This window comes from Triturus cristatus, chromosome 9 (assembly GCF_964204655.1).
Source record: "Triturus cristatus chromosome 9, aTriCri1.1, whole genome shotgun sequence".
NCBI classification, from domain to species: Eukaryota; Metazoa; Chordata; class Amphibia; order Caudata; family Salamandridae; genus Triturus; species Triturus cristatus.
Genome location: NC_140592.1, coordinates 146,839,391 through 146,863,093, shown reverse-complemented (window position 1 = coordinate 146,863,093; position 23,703 = coordinate 146,839,391). Strand labels below are relative to the sequence as shown.

The window sequence follows — 23,703 nt, the reverse complement described above, 5'->3', positions numbered from 1 at the left end:
GATCCACCGTGACCCTCCATGCAGCCCTAGTGTAAAATTGTGACAGATCTGTGACTTTGGTCATAAATACAAATAAAAAAATGTAATCCACTCAGTGACCCACTCAGTCAGATACCCACTCTTCGACACTGACACCCTCTTACAGACCTACACACACTCACTCTCCCACTCAGTCACAGATCCACTCACAGACACAGACACACAGCCACACACTGACATACCCACTCACAGACCCACACCCACCTCAGACCTACACCCACTCTCATAACCACTCCCACAATCACACATGCACTGGCCGACTCAGACACTCACATTGTCACAAACCCACTCACACTTTCACACACACACTCAAACATTCATGCACACATTCACAGACTCACTCAGACACTCACACACCCACTGATAGACCCACTCACACATCCACTCATAGGCCATCACAGGCCCACTCACACACCCACTCACAGACCCACTCTCGCACTTGTGCATCCACTTAAGACCAGCTCAGACACCCACTGAGCCGCTCAGACACTCACACACCCACTCAAATACTCGCACACCCCCTCACCCACCCCCTCACCCACCCACCCACACACTGATTCACAGACCTACACAGACCCACTCAGATGCTCACACATGCACCTAGTCACTCCACTAATACACCCACTCACACACATTAATCCACTTACAGATCAGCTCAGACACACATGCTCACAGACCCACACAATACTTGCACACTTACATTCTCACTCATGCAACCACTTGAAGTTGTGACCACCATTTTAGATAACAGGGAACAGTTGCCGGTTGTGAGAATTTACCAAAACATGAATAGAAGGGGTTTGTGTAGGGGTACCCTGACCCCATGTGTGCATTATAGGGGTGTATTGATTGAAAAGAAATAGGCCTATAAGTATTTTTTACCACATGCAGGAATTCATGAATCCACGACAACCTTCATCGCGGCCCCCCCCATGTAAAATCGCGGCAGACACATGACTTGGGTCATGAATTAAAAAAAGAAAAAATACATCCAATCAGTGACCAACTCAGATATTCATTCACCCACTCACACATCCAGACAGTCACTCATACTCTGACACATCCATTCACAGACACACTCACACTGTCATGCACCCACTCACAGACCCACATAGACACTCCATACAGTGATGTGTTAGATTTGTAAATAGTATTGAATCTTCATTAAAGTCAAGAAACTACATTTCCAACCAATGTTCTATAAAGGATAAAAAATAGTAAGAAAATGCCACCAAAAAGGTAAACATTGGATTGAGGGAAACCGAAGTATCTACAAAGCATCTATGCTTGGGTTGACTGTCACCTAGGTGCAATTTCAGTCCACTTGTGATAGAGCAGGTGTTGGGTGAGCCTAGTGATCTGTTCTGCTCAAGAGTTTTACTATACAACTTAGTCTTTTTTTGAAGTCCTACTCCTTTTTGCATGGAAAAAATGTAAGCTGGTGAGATCTTCATGAAGGTGAATGCTCAATGTCCTGGGGCCCACTGAAGCCTTGAAGAAATCCTCAGCGAGGGACATTCTTAAACAAAATTTTCATCAAATGCCTTTCGTTGCCAGGATCGCTTTGTGACCTTGTCCCATTGTCCAGGTTTATCTTCCCCCTAATTAGTCGGGTTTTTTGGAGATCAAAATCATGAACTGGCTCAGAACTCAACATTGTATAGAGAAGCTGAAAAAGGAAAAAGTTGCATGTTTTTCCAGATTCTGTATATCGTCCTCCTGATTGGTCCTTAAACTCCTGGGAATGGAAGGCATGTTCAACCACTTACATAAAGGGCTACAGCAAAGTCCAGTCTACTTCCAAATTGCAAGATCTTTCTCTGACAAAGAACGCCCCACCCTCTCTAGCTGGTTGATAAGCACCAGGTGGTTAATCATATCAAACACGTCTAAGAGATCCAGAAGGTTCGGTGCAGCCTTCCCTACCTTGTCCACCTGCATTCGAATCTCCTCAGAAGCAATAACGGCTTATTCTGTACAGTGCTGCGACTTGAAACCATGTTACGATGGATCCATAATGGTTTAAGCCTCCAGAACCACCATCAGATCTTTATTTATAGCCTTTTCCAAAATCTTTGCAGGGAGTGGTAGAAGGGAAATGGGCCAGAGGTTTTTAACCTCTGCCGGATCCTGGGAAGGTTTTTATGATTTCAGTATTGCACCTTTTGAATTTTATAATAAATCTCTCAATTTTACATTTGGTCTGGAACTCACTTATGGACTCTGTCTTTAACTGTATTTTGAAATGCTGATTGGTTCCTTGTCTTGGGACACATTGCCTCATGAAATTGAGGTTTAACACTGTCCTCAATGTATCCACCCCAGGACGTGTCAACTGCTGAGATTGATGACTGCTTGCGATAGCAGATGAAGGTCTCCTTGGGATAGCAGACCTTCTCCCCATCATTTGCAGTGTGCAGTCATTGCAGCCCCTGCCCTTTCGCCTGACAGGGCTCACAAGTACTGGTACGCTGTGAATGTGACGCTCTGCTTCTGCAGATGTCGAGGCTTACAGACTTTAATCCTGTGTCTCAATACACTGCATGGCAAAGAAGTCCCATATTTGACATGTGATAGTGAAAAGAGAACTTCTCTGCCCCTGAAATGTGCATAATGCTGAGCCATTTGCGTGGAGTTCCAGAGCTGGTTCACTGGTTTGTGTGCCCAGCTGTATATGGTAAACTGGATTGAAGTGAAAAGGATGGAGCACAGATAGCCATGGACGTTACAGGGTCTACAGATGTGTAGGGTTACAGTTGGGGTATAAATTATGGGGCATTAAATAGACCAGTTCTTCTTATGATTCAAATCTGTTTATTCGCGTTTTCATATCAGATATAGCAACAAAAAGTGTCGTAGCGCTTAGCGTATGGCATATATAGCGTTGTTAACATTAGCAAATAACAAAACAGTCCCTCCAACAAAACCTCCCTCCCTCACTCCACCCCCTTAGCACTCAAAGAAGGAAAAGCGTTACGACGCAGGACAATTTGCCTAATTAACATTCGCCAATGGGCCTGTTCTTTTTAAAGATTGTATAAAGCTTTGGGGTTGGTAGAGGCTTATGTTACATGATTTAAATGTGGTTTCAGGATTAGGTTTTCACTATTGCGGCACCGCTAAGATGAACATTCAGACGCATCAGGCTCTTCGAAATGCAGCATCAGACTGTAGTAAAGCCCTCAAAAAAGACTTATCCATATGTCAATGTTTCCAACATGATACAAGATATTCTCCCATATGCGAAGTCTTCATAGAGAAAAAGTCCAGTTTTGGAAGATTGGGCCGGCGTCCATGATAGGCCAGGTTAAAACCCAAAGTATTGACACACCAGTGTCACGGACCACCTGAGCAATAGATGGTTTACTATCTTGCAGGAGCTCTTTGCTCTGAAGGCACATTCCTTTCAGCAGATCCAAGAACGTGAAGGCTTCACGCAGGAGGTGCCTCGTGTCCTTCACGAGGTTGCTCATTCTGGAGGACACCGCCACAACAATGTGTGTAAACATTGCGAGCGTTCACACGGCTCTCTAATCTGTTTTGAACATCTGGAATCATTCGCTTTGATGCACGGCGCTCTGGTGCCAGGTCTGGGATGGTTGGCACTATACACCTGCGCACTGATCACATCTTTGGCACATAGGGCAAATAACATTCGTATTCTGATCCGCCATGTCTATGCTTAGGATATTTCTTTGTAGAGCGTGTGCTCCAGAATGTAATTGCTTCTCTGCCATAGATCTGATAGGCCATGTGTTTGTCATTGTAGTCTGCTGACCAGGTTAATTATCATGCCTTGCCCTGACATACATGCATTGGATAACCATACATTGGCTTAGTCATATCTATTACATGTAGGCTGATTTCCCGCGTTTTGGATGCCATGTTACAGGCTAGAAAGATGGAATTGGGGCTACTATACCACCTGGATTGAAGACTTTTTATCTATGAAGACTTCGCATATGGGAGAACATCTGGTATCATGTTGGAATAATTGACACATGGATTGTCTAACCCTGATGAAGTCCTAAGGGATGAAACGCGTTGGCGGGGCGGATTGACTTTTGTTTGAAAAGAAAATACCAATATTTTAAAAATAAATACATGAATCTTTTCCAGTGCTCTAATTGAGTGATACTCGTGTTATATTTTACGCTCCTTTTTCAGTTGTTGCACTAATTAAATTGAGTGTGGCTCCTAAGCAGTGGGGGTTACTAAACGTTAAGCAAAAGAGTCTATATCACAAGAATAATGCACTAGTGCGACACCAGACGCCCACACTGCTGATGCCAAGCTTCCATGTCTATTACTGTTGCATCGAAAGGGTGAGGGGGTAAGACACAATGAACGCGACTTGAAGATGTAAGAATTGGGCAGAAGGTGAGACAACAGAACAGAGGGCAGTAGTTGGAGGGCAGAGCAGTGAGTTGGTCTGAAGAGAGGTTTTGAGTTTGCTTCTGCATTGAATTAGACTTAGTTTTGTTCAGATGTTTGAGTCGCTCTGCTGTGAAATGCTTTTGTGGTGCTTTAGCAACGTTCGTTCGAGAGTGTTTGTGTCCTGTGGTATTTTTAGCCGGGGTTGTGGGTCACTGCAGAGGAATACATTTCTGTGACGTCCTTCATTCGATTAGTGTCGCCCCGCACCCCGCCTCTTCTGCAAGCCGCAGTGTTGGCGTTTATGAAATATTTATAATGCTGCCATACGGATAATAATGTACACGTTGAAATTCTATCTTTCAAAGGTTTCAATGACTTATTGCTAATAATAGGCTTTTCTGTCCTTGCACGCGTCTGCTGCGTCACAGCCCTGTCTGAACTAATGGACGCGGCACAAATACTTTTAAGACTGCATCACAAATATTTTTCTTTTGAGGGCTTTTTATGTGCTTGAAAATTTGGGCGGGTGATGGCAAGATACCACAAGCGCGTGGGATATTAAGCATTTAAGGCATCCTCACATTGTTAGTTTAGTTGGTGATCTCCTGTTTTGGTCTCGGCGGAGCCATAATGATTATTGCCCTTTACATGAAAAAATCAATCAATGACGCAGCAACATTTTTCCACTGGCTCCGAGAACCAAGGTCAGTTTGCCCCGATATAGTATCGGAACACACGGGCCAGTTAAAGTCTGCAAGAGTCTCTTGTTGTGCGAGGTTTTTATGGAAGGTTTGTTTTTGTACACACAGTTTAAAACAAAAAATACAATGGTAATACAATTCCGATCTGTATCATTATCTAAGTCGGTCGCTTTTCTGTGCGGCCTTTTTTTTTTTCGTGCATTGGCTGCCTTGTAGCATTAGGGTAACGCTCCATTTGCTGATCAAGGTATTCTGGCGTGCAAGGCAAAGGGCACATTTTACATTCATTATGCCTGGCAGAACTCTTCTTTCGGAGTGCTTGAACAGTATGATTAAAGCTTCTTTCTCTCTAGTTTTCCATCAGATTTGGTGTTACATGCCATTTTAAGGATTTTGTGGGCCGCGGGTAAGGCATTTTTGGGGGGCCCCTACAACAGAACAAAATTGAATTTTATTACCCATGTATTGCTAATTCAAGCCTGCATGATGCCAAACAATGCTTAATAATATTTTACACTTTATCAGAGTCTCAAAACACTGTTGAAATATATATTACCCGGATCCCAAAATTCCTTAAAATGGCCCTGGGTGGAGAAACAGTCAGAAACAAACGTAGGCAGAGAGGGTGAGAGGTTTAGATATAGAATCGGATTAGAAAGAGGTCTAACAGAGAGATGGTTCACTTTCTTAGGGGGCTCCTTGGAGGGTAGGGGCACCAGAAAGGTGAATGTAGATTGTACAATTCTGTGCCGGCACATATGACACAACTTTTCTGGCCAGGGGAGTATTGCGATTTCTGTGTACTGCTTTGCAAAACAAACATGGGCCCTGCCAAACCCTCGGTCCGTCTACCTCATTTCAGATGGGCAGACATTTAGTATGCTATCAACGAAGCTCCCGTTGGGTCCATCACCAGAATCCTTCCACCAACAGAATCCAAGTGGATTAGGGGCTGTCGGAAAACGGAAATTACACCGCCTGCCATATATAGGGTGGATGGTATAATGTCTTTTTCTTTTTTCTGACCATCACTGCCAGGACAAAGAAAATTACGCCAGCGTCCCCTATTCTATGGAGAAAACTCCCTGGGTGTGGGGATCATTAGTTTTTGTTTTTCAGAAACAAGCTCCTGTTTTGAGAGTTTTTCAGAAAAACTAAAAGTTAAGCTTGGAGGACGGCTGTCAAAGCAAGTGGCGAGCATCTACCAAACCTTCGAAGATTGAAAGGAATGCTGTGGCGGAGATGATTGCTGGGCCAGCGGGCATCTCTAAATTTGACAGACAGCAGTCCATTGAAACTGCAGGCCATCATGATATCAGTGGTAACAGACTGAATACCATCCGTCAAAGTCGTAATCAGCCCCATAGTGATTTAAAAATGACCCATTGCTTTACAGGTAGCCAGTGAAGGTCACAGAGAGCAGGTGTGACTGAGTTAAAGTGCCAAAAAATTGCAAATCAGTCCAGCAGCACAGTTTAAGACCAACTGGAGCTTCCTAATGACTTTCTCTGGTAGATCTAAAAATAAAAAAAAGGCCTTGACAATCTGTTCCTGTGTTTTTGTAAAGAACAGAATGTTTCTCAACTTGGTCAGCTGAAAAAGCACATTTTAATCCTAATTTAATATGCTCCCTCCGATCTAGCTGCACATTAATTACATTTTACACCCAGGATTTGCACACCTTCTGATTTCTCACCGAGACCGGCAGTACAAAATTGGGGGAAGGGTGTTAAAATCCATGGGTATTAGCATTACAGTCTCTATTAACCTTCAGCTGTTTGCATATCATCGATTTTCGATCATATTGAGGTATCAAAATAAAATCATTAGCACTGTGAATTTCATCTAATTTAGAGATGATTTAACATCCACATACATGAAACATTCCAGTTTAAATGACTGAATTATGTATGTCAATAGGGGGGGGTGTATATGTTTAAAAACAGAAGGGACAAGAACAAACTGTTTGGCACTACACACAGGATTACTTTGCCGTCCGACACACATGACTCTAGTTGGACCTAAAGGTTTCTACGCATCAAGAAACTATGTAGCCATCTTAGCGCCATGGGTTGTATACCGACCTCCCCAAGCTGTTTCGGTAATCTAGGACGATACCAGTATTAAAAGCAGTTGATAAGTCCAGTAGCGCCAGCACTGATGGAACAGCTTTATCGCAATGCCATAGTAGGATGTTACCACCATCTTGGCACTGCAGCCATGTCTGAAGACAGCTTGCAACGGATGTAACCTGGTATCTGTATTGACATGGGCAGAAAGTTGACTACAAAAGAGCACACATGAAATTTTGCCAAGAACAGCAATTGAGACACTGGTCTACAATTCTCTAATCTGGATATATCCACAGTAGTTTTTTTTTTTAATTGTGTTTTTCTGTTGTTTTTTTAAAGTATGATCAGGGCTGATTTTATGCTGTCTGGTACGATACTCTATGATGGTGAGGCATCAATTTTATTTTTACCTGCACAAGGATTTGAGAACATGACCTCTTTAAATTCTATGGGCGGCAGTGTATGTGCTCTGGAACCAGAAGCTTTTCACCTTTTAATCAAATAAATCCAGTCCGCATCAGATAAAATCGAAACTGTTGTCATCTCTGGCTGAACTGGAAGAAGGATTACAAGTGGTAATGGAGTTTCCTGTACTGGCTGATGCATTTCTACAAATCTTAGAGTCCAAGAACTCTGCAAAGTTGTTGCAACTGGCTTTAGACTATTTTATTATTGAATTTCTAGGAATATTCTAGAAATTCTAAGACTCTAACATATAACCCCAGAAATGACCACCATGTTATTAGGCGCCCACAAACATCCTACTAGGAAATCGGAATTTAGCAGTTATTATGGATAATAAAATCATATTTCAAGTCTAGCCAGTTTTGTTTTGCAGTTTGAGTATTCTCCAAGTCATAACCTTCCAAGGTGGGGTACACATTCTCTTGCTTTCCATAAGTCTTCTTAGAACCCTTGTTAATAAATTACCCTTTCTGCAGGGACACCCAAAACCTTTGCCTTCTTCCTCCTACTTTTTGCATCATTTATTTTGATAGGCCTTAGGACTCGGAGCACTTTACCACTGCTAACCAGTGCTAAGTGCATGTGCTCCTCAACATTGGGTCATACCCAATTGGTATATTCAATTTACTTGTACGTCTCTAGTAAAGTACACTACATGTTGCCAGGGCCTGTGATTTAAATGCTACGAGTGGGCTTGCAGAAATGATTGTGCCACCAACTTAACTAGCCCTGCAAACATGTCTAAGGCCTGATTTTTCACTCTTTCCCAATTTGTGGTATTTTCTTTCAATCAATCGATCAATCAGTAGATTTGTAGAGTGCTACTTTGTTACCCATTGGGTATCCAAGCGCTCGGACAGAGGTCAGTGTAAACCATATTGCAATATATCAAACATGTTATTACCAGAGCACATGTAAGCTGTGGCGGTCAGTTTGAACGTTCTAGGTATTTTTGAATAGGTTTATTCAGATTTTAGTTCTCTGTGCATTTTACCTGTGTGACCCAGTACTAACGTGCTTGTGCTCTCCCCTTTAAACATCGTAAAATTGTCCTACATGCAATTGACACATTTTAATTTACCTATAAGTTCCTAATGAAAGGGGTACAACATGTATCTAGGGCCTGTACATTAAATGCTGTCAGCCGGCCTGCAGCACGTATTGTGCCACCCACTTAAGTAGCCTTTTAAAGCCTGTCTCAGGCCTGCATTGCAGCCTCTGTGCAGTTCAAACTGCCATTTAGACCTGGCAAATTAAGCCTTTTGCCAGGTCTAAACCTTCATATTTAGTACCTATAAATCAATCCTAGGGCTTTAAAGTGCTTATAGGGTAGGGTTCATTGTATTCAAACGGTTGGACAAGCAGTTTTAAGTTTTACATGTCCTGGTGGTTTAAAAAAAACCTACAATTGTTTTTCACTACTGTGAAGCTTGCTTTTCCAATAGGCTAACATTGTGTGCTAACTTTTGTTTGAGAACAGGTAGGACTGTCACATTTGGAATCTAAGGAATTGTGATTTAAAACCCTCTTTAATTGTAAAGTCTGATTTTAAGTCGCCATTCTGAAAAAGCCCCTTTTAGAAATTCGACATCTTCTGGTTCTAACCTTTAAATAACACTCTAACCTTTTGGTGCCATCAGCCTGTGTCCTGGGTCACATGACTAGGTGTAGTTGGCCTTTTGTGTATTCCTCCCAGACAATATCACAAAAGTAGACTGACCGTATGGGCCATCCTGACCTGGTGGGAGGTGCAGACCTGTCGCCTACCACATTTGCATTTAAAATGAGCTGCATCAACACACACACCCACAACCTCTCTCTCTCTCACACTAGCCTTTGGTGACTCCAGACATCCGGGGACCAGGGCAGGGAGGAAGTCTATTCCAGAACCAGATGTGGGGGGAGGGGTAGAAGTATAGAAGTTTCTCCCACTTTAAAGCTGGCACCAGGTATCAATATTGAAATGTATACAAGTAGTAGGGACTAAGGGCTTTTTTTTTTACCAGGTTCAGCATACATGCCCAACAATTAATCAATACAGAAGGGTATGCAATTCCTGTTTGAACAGTACAGGTTGCATAAGTGAGGCAGAGCTTACTTAATAGCCAGATGGAGGGGGATTCCTCCTTTTGGAATTAGGACCCTCACACACCCAGCCAGCTTGGTGTCCTGCTTCATCGGGTCTGCTCCTTGCCGGGTCGGCGCTGCAATACCCAACCGGCACCCTAGAAGGGGCTCTTTAGCTGAGATCTTTTATTCTTTGCCGTAAGATGCAGTGCATGTGAGCGGCCTAGTGAGTGTGGATGTGAGTGTAAAAGTGAGGCTAAAACCGGAAGTAGAGGTACAGTCAAAACTACTTTAATGAGTGTGGCCCCTATCCTGGTTAAAACGAAGTGTGGTGCACCCCTGCTGTAATGTTACAGGCTACCGCTCTCCAGGGTCGACATGTTTCTTGTCTAAATGTCAATTAGACGGCAATTCATCAGGACTAGTAACAAGTTCTGTCTACACTGTCGATGGTGGTCCAATGTAACAAGAGTGATACACAGCACCCTAAGTGTGGTACCTGTAAATCTAGGAAGTCAACCTGTAAGAAAAAGAAATTCACAACATAGTCAAGTGGATATTCATGATGTTCGTCGCTCAACTTTATAAATAACTGTGCAGCACTCAACCTGTGAGGAAAGCATGCTTCACGCTGAAGTGCTGTGACCATGCGTGAGGCAGCGATGTTAAAATAGGATAAAAACATTTGATTGTCATGATCTTAGCGTGGCTGAGTAGTTGAAAAATAAGTGAGGACTCACCCCACTGGGGTCAATGGCTCGTATCACTGTGTTCCGGCAGGTGTTGACACTGAAGGATGCAGTGTCCTATGGAATGGAAATGCGGGAGGAAATTCGTAGTAGGGTGAAAAGCAGTATAGTACAGCTGGTCAATGGGTGTCCCCACCTGTCGCAATGGCCAGGGATTCAACGACACCGTCGGGCCAAGGTGTCCAATAAGATTGATTACGAGTACCAAAACGGGGAACACAGGGTGGGGCCGTGTCAGTCATTGAGCAGCGTGGCATGGCGTGAGGGGGCACAGCACATCCCAGCACCCAAATGGCATGCACCATGATGGGACGGGAACGTGCCCAACATAGGTGCAGTTTGGGGCCATGGCGGCTGCACCACTCTCTGCGCAATATTGAAATCTCAGACCAACTCTTTAGGACTGCCTTACTGCCAGAGGACTGCCCTGCTGTTTTAAATTAAAGACTTGCACCCTTCATGGCAGGCTTAATTGAGTGCAATTATCAGCTGCCTGACCTCCTGTTCAGAGCTACAGAGACATAACAAGCTCCAGAGGGCTCTCTGAAACTGCTCTGCTGACTTGCTGCACTGGACCTGCCTAGTCCCATAACTGGACGTGCCTGAAACTTGTTCGCCTCAGTACCTGATTCCCAGGAGGTGCCTCCTAGGTCCTGGATCTTTGGTGTGGCATCAGTTGAGCTTCTCCTTGAAGAAAAGTAGGAATCATAAAGATTTTGCCTCTTCGCAACCACGAACAGGCCTGTTCATGCCAAGATCTTCCTGCTCTCCAACACAAAGCTTTGGTGAACCTGACTCTTCGCACTATAGCAGCGTCATTTACGTGAGATCTACACTTGGCATTACAGCATTAACAGTCCATAGTGGCCACCAACGTGAAGCTCCAGCTTCCACTGTCTGCAAAGCCTGACAGGGTCTTCACACTATGGCAGCGAACATCCGCAATGCCTGGTATGCTCTTTGCGCTGCAGCGGTGACCTTTGACGGCACTCGCAGCTTTCTCCACTTCTGACTTTGAGAAGGTAACGTATTTAGCAGGGCAAGCCTGGTCTCTGTATCTGACCCACGCTCCATTGTGGTCAGCCGGAACTTGTGACTTTCATCTGGTCTAGCATGATCAGGTGACCACAAGTGGCTCTTTGTGCTTTTAGGAGATATACTTACCTAAATCTTTAAAATTGCGTATCTCCAGTTCTAGTGATTTATATTTTTGTCGCTTTGGTGTCAAATAGTTATTTCAATTTTACTCTATTTGTCTAAAGTAGAGTGGGAATTTTCTTGTGCTGTATTTTCACTTTATTACTGTTTGTGTGCCACATAAATATTTTACACATTGCTTCTACATTAGGCCTGCCTGCTTTTGTGATGAGGTACTAGAGGGTTCATCACGGGGTAATGTGATGTCTTATTGTGGTTACCCTGACCAGGATGGTAGTTGTACTTGTTGACTCAAGTTGAAAACAATGGAAGGAATCCATTTGAGGACAAAACCGAATAGCCCTGGCATGCATTTTGAGCTTGTTAAAATGGTGGTGCTGTGGACCCTGTAGGAGGCAGCAGAAAGGTTAATGATGATCAGAGCCGCTTGCTGATCTTTATCGAAGGTACCCAGGAATTCTGGCCAGTACTAATTCTGTCTTGAGATGGTCTGAAATCAGACTGTCAATCATTTCTCATATGATTGTGTTATGTGTACTCTTGTCGCTGGCTGGTGACTTAACTTTCTACTATTTTGCTTGCAATGGGGAGTTTTGACATTGGCTCATAATTAAACAGTACCCGCAGCTCTGCCACTGGTTTCTTGTACTGGGATGTGGAGGTGGGGATAAGTGTAATTTTTTTGTGTTTCAAAGAGTCCGAAAAAGAATCATATAAGAGAAGTGTTTATTATGTGTGTAACAGCCTCAGAAATGGACGGGAGAACTTTCTTCATAAATTCAGCTTGGCAGTGCTCCTCTTGAATGTTGGTGGTTTGTTTACTATGTGTAACTTTCTCTGAAATAGAATTGAAAGATTGGAGTGATGAATGGTACCTGATTTTAAAGATGATTGTGCTGCTGGTGACATATTTGCACACATTCAAGATCTAATTCTTGTAGTCCATTGTCTTATCATTGTTAGGCCATATACTGTTAAGTTCAGGACCTTTCTCCCTGCTGGAGATGTAAGTTGACTGGGACCAGGGTCCAGGATTAGAATAATTTGGAAAAGTCTTTGTTCTGTTGGATAACATTTGGAGTGCAATGCTGATTCTCTAAGGCAGCATTTGGAGATCCCACCCAAAGTTGGGTTACTGGATAAGAGAACCTTGGCGTTTCCATTCCAGATCAACACACTGCCTGGGACGTAAGAAGGCGAGTCAGAAGCATTTGTTGTTGTAGGTGACCGTAGTCTGCAGGACCCAGCAGGCTATATTTAGTCTTAAGCGGAAGGTGGACTATTTCTCCAAAAGTGCTCAGATTCATGTAGTTGGCTCGGGTCATGATGGTGCGTATGTAGTAGATGAGTGTATACCTTCTGTGGGAGGTGAGATTCCTACGGTGTCTAGCTTACAGCATCCTTGGATCTCCAGGTTCTTGGGGGAGTGGGAGAAAAATGAGAAGTCTGTTGCTATGATATTGATTTTTAAATTAGCCTGCGATGAGGGTTTTTCTAAGTTCTTCCTAAAATCTGTTGCATAATTTTGATGGTGGGAGTAATTTAAAATCACTTTCTCCTCACAATCACCTGATCTTGAATGCAAGTTTAGCATGCTACTGCAAATGGATCTGTTCTGATAGGACAATGCTGTAGGTTCACTTCACTTCATGGAAGTATTTAATACTTTGATTGGTTTGTGTGCACCATATGAAAAAGATATTGCACTAGCAGTGTAACTATGTGTAATTAAATGTACCTTAAACATTAACTAAGAGTAAAGACCATACGGGCCAGCAAATGCATATAATTCGAAAAATGCCAAAGTACTTCATGTTTTAATGGTAAAAACAAAATGTGGTAATTCAACGTTTGAATGCTTACTTTCAGGGTGTCAAGCCAGCTAGCTTTGAGAAAGTGTCTGACCCTGAAATTAAAGAAATTATTGGCGAATGTATCTGCAAAACTAAAGAAGACAGGTATTTTTGCTATTGTTTTTTATGCTTTCAGTTTGGTTGGATCACAGACCAAAGCAGTCAGTAGCATATTGTGTTGCGTAAGAAGCGTAAGCTTTCTTGTATGGTAACATTTGCTCCGATTGTTTACCACTTTACTTTAACCTCTTCAGTGCCCATGACGAGCTGGACTCGTCATGGGCCGCGGTTGCGCTGTGCCCATGACGAGTCCAGCTCGTCATGAGCCCCGCCCGCTTATGTAACGGCCGGCACAGGGCGGGGAAAGGGCGTGGCACTGAAGGGGTTAATAACGAGAGATGTTTTTTGAAATCTAGACACATTGCCCAATTTCTTGCAATACGAGTCACTTTATATATCCGAAATACTATTTTATAGATATACAACATTATTTCTATATCTAATCCTATTTGCAAATATAGCCATGTTGATGGCAGACATTTATTATCCTTGTAGCAGGAGTGCATACCTCAATTCCAGTCAATAGAACAAGCCATTTTGAAAAGTGTTAGCCTAATTTTGATCGTTGCATAGATAACACATCTATAAATAGCTTAAGTAGTCAGTCAGTTTGTAACCTTAGTTTTGCTTATTCCATCAGTGGTATATTCCGCTCACTTTTCTGTATTGCTAATCAGACATTCCATGTGGTTGATTCATGGTGCAGAAAGCGGAACGGAGTCTGTGGTGGTGATATCCTCCTAATCCTGCCTACACATCACTAGATGTTGCACTTCATACAAGTTTTGGTCTAAGTTGTTAGTTCCCTCTAATTAACTCTAAATAAACTATGATATTTAAATAGTTTGTGATTACCAAATTCAAATTGTATTTATTAACCACTGGCACTGTTAAGATACTCATTGATTGAATGAAATAAGATATTGATTTTTATTACTGCAGCTACTGAATGCTGCATGCATGCCTCGTAGATCTGTTAATCAAGCTTAGTGACAAAGTGAAATGTGCTATGACTAACGTTTCCTAAAAATTATTTGTAGATATGAAATTAAAGACTTATTAAGCCATGCCTTCTTCGCTGAAGATACAGGGGTACGAGTGGAACTTGCAGAAGAAGACCATGGAAGCAAATGCTCTATTGCCTTAAGACTCTGGGTGGAAGATCCGAAGAAACTGAAAGGAAAACCAAAGGATAATGGAGCAATAGAGTTTACTTTTGATCTGGAAAAGGAAACTCCTGATGATGTTGCACAAGAAATGGTAAACAGTTTTTGAAATTTCTTGTACCTTCTCTTTTGAATCATCTTCTGTGGGCCCGAAAAGCTAATGTAAGGACTTCCTTCACATAAGGCAGATTATTTCTGAAGGATTTTAGAACATTAGGTTGTGAAAAGTATTACGTTATTCAATGTTTCCTTTATGTGGAAAGCTGTGTATATTTATTGGTCTCTCTAAAAATAGATGCAGGTTTGAGTTAGTACAATGACTTATAGAATGGGTTAGATAGTCTATAGCAAGCAACTATTATTGTGCCAACCAGGAACAGCTTAAGGATTTTATGGGCCCTGTGCCAAACATGATTTGAAGCCCCCTGCTTGGAACAACTCTGAATGTATCTATTTTCAGCTCATTCACACCCTCAGCAAATTTGGTCAGATCATTGACAACCCTCTTCTTTGGCCAGCCTACATCTGGGCCCAACTCTGGAACAAACAGTTTCTCTCTGACAGGCAGCACCAGAGGAGCAGAAATACGAGCAGCCTGAACAATCCTGTTGCATGTGGTACAGTGGACTGGTGCCTTAACTTTTGACATTGTGTATAGGGAGGGTGTTATTTTGTTTACTGCACTCCCGTCGCTGCTCTGTGAGGTACAGGGTTTCCGAGTCAGGTGGCACTAGGCTTTGATCGCCCCATCTCCACATGGACAGTGCAGTCTTAGAGGAAGCATATATTGCCAATCTAAACTGCTCATTGACATATGGCCGACCATTGGACCCCACCTCGGCGCAAATGGTCCCCAGCTGGAAGGCACCAGAAAAGCAGAAAGACTAGTGGTCCAGCCAAGCCTTCCATCCACAACGTAGGTCTGCACCATTTGGGCATACTGTGTAATGGGACCTTTTGTTTGATGCACTGCCTCTCCTGCATGGGGCTGGTTTTCGGAGCCAGATGGTAGCAGGCTATTATAGCACCAGTCTGGAAGCAGCTCCAGAAACGTAACACAGTCGCAGAGGGAGCACACTTTGCTAATCTCTACTGCACAATAAGAGACACATGCTGCATATAAGTCAGTTGGACTGGGCCTATGCACCGGTAAAGCGCTTGCTCAATCTCACCAGAATAAAATAGGTATTTAATTTTATCCCTTACTATCTCTCAGGTGGATATGTGCTGGTGTTACATCCTGGGTTGACTTTAAAAAAAAAAAAAAAATTAAAAAAACCAGAAAGCAAGTCAAACAGTTAAAGTTAAAACATCTCTGTTGCCAACTGATTTCTTTGTATGGGCAAAACAGGGTATTTAGTTGTGCAGCTTTTTTTTGCAAGCAATTTATTCTTTGTGAAGCCATCTCCATGATCATTGGTAGTTTAAATTGTTTCCATTGTCCATATGTTAATTATTTAGGCCCGGTTGATTGGCAGGTGTTAAAGTAACTGAGCGAAATGTATGTCACCAGCTGTATATTGTAAGATGCACTTAACTTCTTGAGGGATGAAGCACAAGAGCATAATCACCCCATTGTATTGGGTGTTCACTTTTACAAGTAAGGGAGGAGATGTGTCAAGTGGTTATCCTGCTGTCTTTAGAACGCGGATCTTGTGCACAGTGTGTCACTGGAACCAAGCAGTACCCGGCAGATGAGCCCCAAACTAGGGCGAATGCGGTCCGGGGTTGCTTGTGTTTCGGTTCAGGGAGGACCTGGCTTGGCATTTCTTGCTGGACTGTTCTATGGGAGCAGGGTCAAGACTGATTTGCATATAGCTGGGTCCAAACTGAGGTGGCATGTTGAAAGAAATAACCATGGCTTGGTATGCGGACCTAAGCAATTACCAGTGGCTGAGATTAATTCAAGCATTCCATCCATCACTGTCTTTAGAACAAGAACACCAGGGTTTGAATCCCAGCATTGACACTTCACTGAGACATATGTGATTCAGGGCAAATCCCCTAATCTCCACGTAATTAAGACATTTGTATGCACACATCATCTGGTATCCTCTTCCAATGCCCCCATAATGGGCAATCCTTTGCTCACCACATGAGTTTGTGTTCTATACATTTCTCAACATACATAGGACTTTATCTCCTTAAATTGCGCAGATGCTACCCTTGCCTGTGCTTTCTGCTGTTCCTACATACCGACTCATGACCATTTTAAGTTAATTCATGTTTTATATTAATTCAGAATTTGAGTCAACTGTTCTTGACAGAAGTTAATTTTTGTGATTATCATATTTGAAATGTCTGATAATGGTTGTGAGATGCATCTTTTTTTCCTTTTTAAAAAAAATTAAAGTGACTGATGGGCCCAGTTGTTGTAACAGGATGTATTCCACCCTGCTGTAAACATGTACAATATTCGCCTGTGGTAAGTTATTAAGTCCAATGCACCCTGAGTCTAAAACCCAGTGACCTTTTTCTGATGTGATTCACTGGATGATACTAATGCATATTCAGGTAAATCTAGCACTGGCATGCTGAAGGACTGAGTTAAAAGCTGTTGAATTTATATTATTTTTTGTTAGTAGGTTACAATAGTGTCAACGGAAGGAGGATTTTTTTAATTATCCTTATGTGCACAGGTGTTCTGCCAGGCTTACCAAAAGGCATGCCCCTTTTGTTGCTTTGCAAGCTAATTTAGGAATGATAGTGAGTGCAATTTAATTTGAGTTATGCCTGAAGGAAAAGCATGTAAATGTCTCTTTGCTCGCTGAGTAAGCACACAGGAACGAGAATTCATGAGTTGCCTCAACATAGTCTTATGGCATGCCTTTCAGTTTAGGAGTTATTTATTTACAATACCTGGTGAATGGGTGAGCATAAGCATTTGTGGTCTGGGCTTGTAGGGAGGGTGTATGGTTCTCTTTGGCACACCGTTGAAGCTCTGGTTGCTGAAGATCCGCATTTCTGTCCGAGTATGAACCCAACTCCCCATCATCTACAAGACACTACGGATGCTTGGTGTGTTCTCTTTTTCTTGCTTCTTCCAGTCTGTGAGTTATTCATTCTTTTTGTCCAAGTCTCCATGGTCCATAACCAGAAGGTACTTTATATTGTGCTCTGCTTCCGATGCATCTATAGTGGTTGCAACAGTTGAGTCTGGTTGGATTTGGCTGTCATTCTTTCCTCTATGAAGACAGTATCTTATCTTTTCGTCTCACCAATCCTTGGAGAAGATTGTACCCCATTTTATGGGGGGGGGGTTTATAAAGCGCAAACTAGACCCAAAGGTATCAGAGCTCTTTACATGTGCACCAGTTGAGTTACAGATGGTCACATTCATTTTGTGTTAGACACAGGGAGATTAGGAGATTTGTCCAGAACCACAGGATGTTGAGCGTCCCTGCCGATACTCCAACCCGGTTCCCCAGCTTTGAGGTCTACCGGTCTAGCCATTAGGCCACATCCTTAAAGAGTAACCCGTGCCTAGTTACTCGGTTGGGGACTAGGCTTGCATTGGTTCACTTTGATATTGGATATTAGCTTGCACAGGCATTTACCTTTTCTATGCAATTTTATTGAAGCCAGTCAAATTGATTTTCCTTTTAGAAAAAAAAAAAATCCTCTTCCTCAACATGTCATTTAAATGCCTGTTGTCGATCTATTGGTTCTCTTCTCACACTTGGGATAGATCAGCCAGCTTGTGTTGCATGCTTTATCATAGAACCTCCTTCTTACTTACCTTTTCGAAATATGAGAGCTCAAGACTTTTTTTTCTCTTGAACAAAAATGCTATTGCTAAGCTTAACAGGGCGAGAGTTCAATATTTTCTGTGTGGAAAGAGAGTGCTCTTGCTCCACTTCAAGCTGAGCTTTCTGGGCCTTGGCAGACTGGAAGGGTTCTTCTGTCAGCATACTGCTATATAAGGCAAATCCGACTGATCCGGTGAGACTTCAATAACAAGGACCTTATTGATGAGGCCTGGCAGATCAAACCGATGTCCTTGTAAGATGGAAAAAGCAAGGAGAAGGATACAATTCTTCCCTTCTTCCTTATGTCCTAAACGAAGCTGTCCATTTTTTATTACATTTCTTTAACCTCTTAATTGCAGAGGTTCTACCCTAGGCTGAGCCCTTTAAAAAAACATGTGTTCCAGTTCCCTGTTAAAACTTCGTAATTGTTTTCTACAAAGTTAACGAGGCTAAACTTGCATCTTTTTTTTTTTTATGTTGGAATTTTGAAAGAAACCTAGGCGCTGTTTATCCTGGAACAACTGACAAAAAAGTAGTTTTGATGAAAATGGGAATCCTAGGTGCTGTGCCAGAATGTTTCATTTCTTAAGAATACAAAAAGTGATGGATGGAATGCGTGAATTAATCTCAGCCACTAGTAATTACTCAGACCTGCATCCCAGTGCATTGCTACTTTGCACACCATGCCACCACTGTTTGGACCCAGCCATTTGCTTTTCATTCCTGACCCTACTCCAGAAGGTACAGTCCAGCACAAACTGCCGGTCCAGGTGTGGACAAGACCTAAATCTAGACATACTCATCTCACTTATAGCAGCTGGGACGAAACCGGTCCTGGGTTGCTTGTGTTCTGGTTCAGGGAGGCCCTGGCCTGGCAGTTCAGGCTGGACTATTCCCATTGGAGCTGGCTCAAGACTAATTTGCATATGACTGGGTCCAAACTGATGTGGCACGGTGAATAAAATTATGAAGGACTGAGGTGCAGCCCTGAGTAATTACCAGTGACAGATTAATTCAAGCCTTCCATCCATCACTTTTTGTTTTTTTAGATTAATTTAAGCATTCTATCTATTGCTTTTTTATGTATACTTTTCTGTCAAAAGATGGCCTCATTAAAAGGTTTGTTCTGCTAAAATCACTCTCTTCCTATCATTCAAAATGGATATAGAGGAAAACATTTTAACTACTTTTTCGGACTTTTCTAAGTGGTATGCATAATTTTCTATTTTTGGTGTTTCTAACTATTTGCAGTTTGTAGATGTAACACAGAAGCCATATGCTTGTGAAAACTAGGCAAAATTCCGAATTCAACAATTTATTTGTTTAGATTGCTGGTGGTTTTTCTGCACGCACTAATTGTTCAATAAAGAAATAGTTAAATAAACAGGAAAAACAAAATGTGCCAATTTTCATCTGTGTTACTCCGCTGAAGGCTGATCTGCAAGAGTAATTTCACGTTACATCCAGCAGATTTGTTAGTTCTGGCAATTTCAGGTTTTTGAAAGTAGACTATCAACCAAGCTGGAAATTGCAATTAATTTTTCATTGTGTACTGACCATGCATCACTTTATTAGATAAAGTCTAATGAATAAAAATGCAACTGAATGTAAACTATGCATGTTTGAACTGCAGCAAAGAATATGCATCTTGGCATAGAGGTTATTCAGCCACTCAGAATTCTACATTACCCACAGTGCCAAGTAATTTTGGAGCGGTTTAGCAAAATCGTTTCTTTGCACAAAGGCTTGCAATTAGAAACCAAAACTAAAGAGAAATGCAGTATATAATTGCAGGAGTCCTACCATTTTTCATTTCCATACACCAACCGATCAAACCTATACTCCACATGTAAGTGAGCCTGTCGCACAAGACAGGAATGGCCCAAAAATGCAACCATGTTAACTAATGAATGTTTGGATAAGAGACTTTTGTGCTGGTGGTTTCCTGTCTTATTTAGGCCAGGTTCAGCCATCACCCAAAGAAACCTACCAATCCAAGATATTTCTGAAAACAGGATATCTGGGGAAGAAAGGAGTAGTGTGGCTTGTATGTATTCTGCCACTTTGTCTTATGTAGTATGCCTTTAAACCTTCAAACTATGCTTCAAGAAATCAACATTTTCACATTTGTTGGCCATTTTGAGGAAGTTGCAGAGGAAGGCAAAATTCCGATCACCCTGCATTTCTACACTTGTCGAATAATAATGGTATGCGGGGGACTGCTGGAAGAGTATGGCTCACATAGATATAGAACATTTTCTTACCCAGAATTCCGTGCAAACCTCTTAGTTATGCCTAAAAAATACATGGAAATTCGTCTCACTTTCCATAGGAGATAGATTTAATATTTTGGGGCCAATGTCTGTCAGCTTGCGAAGCATAGTTTTGACATCTAAAGTCATTCGGAGTAGGAAAAGGTGCTGGGATCCATGCAAGTCAGACCGCCCTTCATTCACCCTGTCCCTAATTTTCACAAAGGCGAAGTGTTCATCCCAAATACTGCAGCCATGCCCCATGGAAAGTGTGAGTAGTTTGCAGCGGAAATGAGCCCATCAACTGGAATATCTGTTGAAAAGGACCTGGTAAAACAGGACCCTGTTGCCCATTCCAGGCCCATCATAGTTTAACAGCTGCATTGTTGGTGTGCGAATACTGGCAGGAATTAAATTCTAACCTTCCACCCATTGTTTTTCCACAGCAATAACCACTTTGCTTGGAATGAGCGTGCCCTGAGGATAGGGAGCTATCACCCAATGCCAGGGAAAGCTGATCCTTCTCACCGAAAACCTACTTTTCTGGGGTCCAGTAGGTTTCTTGGCCTCGTTGATAATGTTACACCTCACCCCCCAATCTGCCACCCAAGTGGTACAGGAAACCGTCAGGGTACAGTGTGATGGAGAGCAATACCTCAGCCTGGTTTTAAACTCTGGCATTACTTCAGTGATTTCTTGGTGTCTAGTGGGCTTTCTGCCTCCCCTGGATGAACAGATTATGGGTAATCTCCTCACATAACTTGGCCGCAGAAAGTCCATCACAGGTCCTTAATGGGCTTTCTACACCATCTTGGGGTGGCTAATTGCGGAAACCTCCTCAGATGGCTGTGCTCATTATCAACAAGATCATGGTAGTCCCTACTGGGGGCATAAATGTCAATAACCGTGCAGTTTCGATCCCAGTATCTTAAAAAGTGCATGTCAGGGTATCCAAATCAGGGTTAGGTTCCCGAAGTCAGAGTGTAGGGGAAAGTGCCGGGTTAGGGAAAGCCAATGCCTATCTGCACATAGCATAAGTAACAGGGATGAGGTCAGTTCTCAAAATTGTGAGTACCAATTCTAAAGTTACAAAGTTTTGGGGCAGCACATGGCCGGAGCAAGTTGGTATCAGTCATTGTATGTCAGAAATGTCACAAATGAGTAATCCGGTATCAGTCATTACATGTCAGTAAAGTTCCAAAGTTTTGGGGAAGCGTGCGGCTGAAGCAAGCTGGTGTTAGTCATTCTATGTCGGAAATGTCACAAACTGAATTGGGTTCCCAATTTTGAGGCTTTAGAGGTGCTTGGTGTATTCCAGTGCTGCGGTGTCCACAGTGGGTTAGGTGATAGTAGACATGAGGTCCCACGTAACAGTTTCAATGTGAGGTAAGGGAGTAAGAAGGTTCATAATTGCCTATATATCATGTCTCTAAGTCGGGGGGAAAAAACTGTTGGCCTCATGAGCGTATGTTAGCGCGTAAATATATGCTGGCAGGACCACCTTAAAAAATCCTTGTTAAGAGGCAGCTACCGTAATTGACAATTTGTTCTAGACTAATCTACGTCAATATTGACATTGCGGGTGACCTGTCTAAAAAATCAGGCTTAAAGCTTACCTGTAAGTATAAGTGTTTTTGTTGGTTTCTGCTGTCCCGTTCAAAATGTAAGTGGATTTTAGTTTGTGCAGCTATTTATTTCAACTAAGTGCCCTTTGCTCGTCAGTTATGAACAAAGTTATGCGGTCTAAATTTACCTTGGTGGTCGCAATCTTAAAAGGGGGACCTAATCTGTAATTTGAACTACAGTTTTAAGTAAGTGTGAGTGGGTTGGTTATCAGACAATCTAACCTTAATTGAGCTTTTCTTTAATCTCAAACTTTTGTGTCCACAATGTTTGTCCCAAAAAATTCTGGTGAATTTTTTACTATTGTCATCTTACTTTTGGTCAATTAAGTTTACTTCGCAGAAACTTTTATTGCAGCAAAGTGCGATTACTGACACCTTGTGTATTTATCATTCACTTTATTTATGAAAAATGCAGGTATAAAAAGGAACTCTTAGAGGTTTAACTATTGCCAGTGTTTCTTGACATTAATTGCACACCCATAATAATGATAGGCCACAAAGGAATCTTTACATTCTTTCTTTGCTACAAACGTCCAAACCACTTTTTTCTAACTATTTAGTATGGGAAATTTCCTTTATGTTGATATTCTTTCTAAATCCCACTCTTATACGCTGGAATACCTTTTTGGAATTTACAATGTCACAAGGTCACCTTTTCTCAGGCTACCACATCCTTTTAGTTTTTGAAATATGTGCCAACAAAATCCCCTGCCACACAACATGGTTCCATAAGTTTGTTTCTTATCTCTTTAGCCTTGAAAAAGCCACAGGCTTGCATGCTTCTGGAGGGCAAAAGGTGTGTTGGCTACAACAGTTACAACAATGTTACTTTGGCTACAATGAGTTACAACAATGTGATCTTAGAATAATAATAAAAATAAAAATACATATCCAGGACCAAATTGCTGTATGATTGGCTTTATACCCAACTAATATACTCCACACTAAACTTCACCCTGAGAATTTTGTGAAGTTCTGAATGATAACAAGAAGATTTTGGAGGATACACTAATTGTTCCTGAATTTAAATTAAAAATAGATGTGTAGGTGCCCCTACCCTTCCATGAGTATCTCTAGATCCTCCAACTAAAAAAAGCAAGTATACGAAACGGGCATTCACTGGAGGGCCTAGATTGTGTTGGGCCTTTGGAATTGTTCATACTGCTGAGTAGAGTATCGTAGAGTGCAGTGGTGTACAAAAGAGTGCCATAAAGTACATTGGTGTTGAGTTCAATGGTGTAGAGTGTCGTAGAATATTGTGGCGTCCAGTACAGTGATGCATACTAGATTGGCATAGAGTGCAGCGGCTTAGAGTGTATTGATTTTGATTAAAGTGGTGTAGATAGCATTTGTGTAGAGTCCAGTGGCAT

General features: G+C 42.1%; 1 protein-coding gene across 8 annotated transcripts in view; it reads left to right on the top strand.

Annotated features, from left to right (window-relative positions):
* The window catches only part of WNK2 (WNK lysine deficient protein kinase 2), a 647,264-nt gene that overhangs the window by 234,542 nt on the left and 389,019 nt on the right, over nt 1-23,703 (top strand). For all 8 annotated transcript variants that reach the window (XM_085624584.1, XM_085624585.1, XM_085624586.1 and 5 more), the window contains 2 exons: nt 13,498-13,586; nt 14,582-14,801. In XM_085624584.1, the coding sequence (XP_085480710.1) occupies nt 13,498-13,586; nt 14,582-14,801 (309 nt within the window). The remainder of the gene's footprint in view (nt 1-13,497; nt 13,587-14,581; nt 14,802-23,703) is intronic.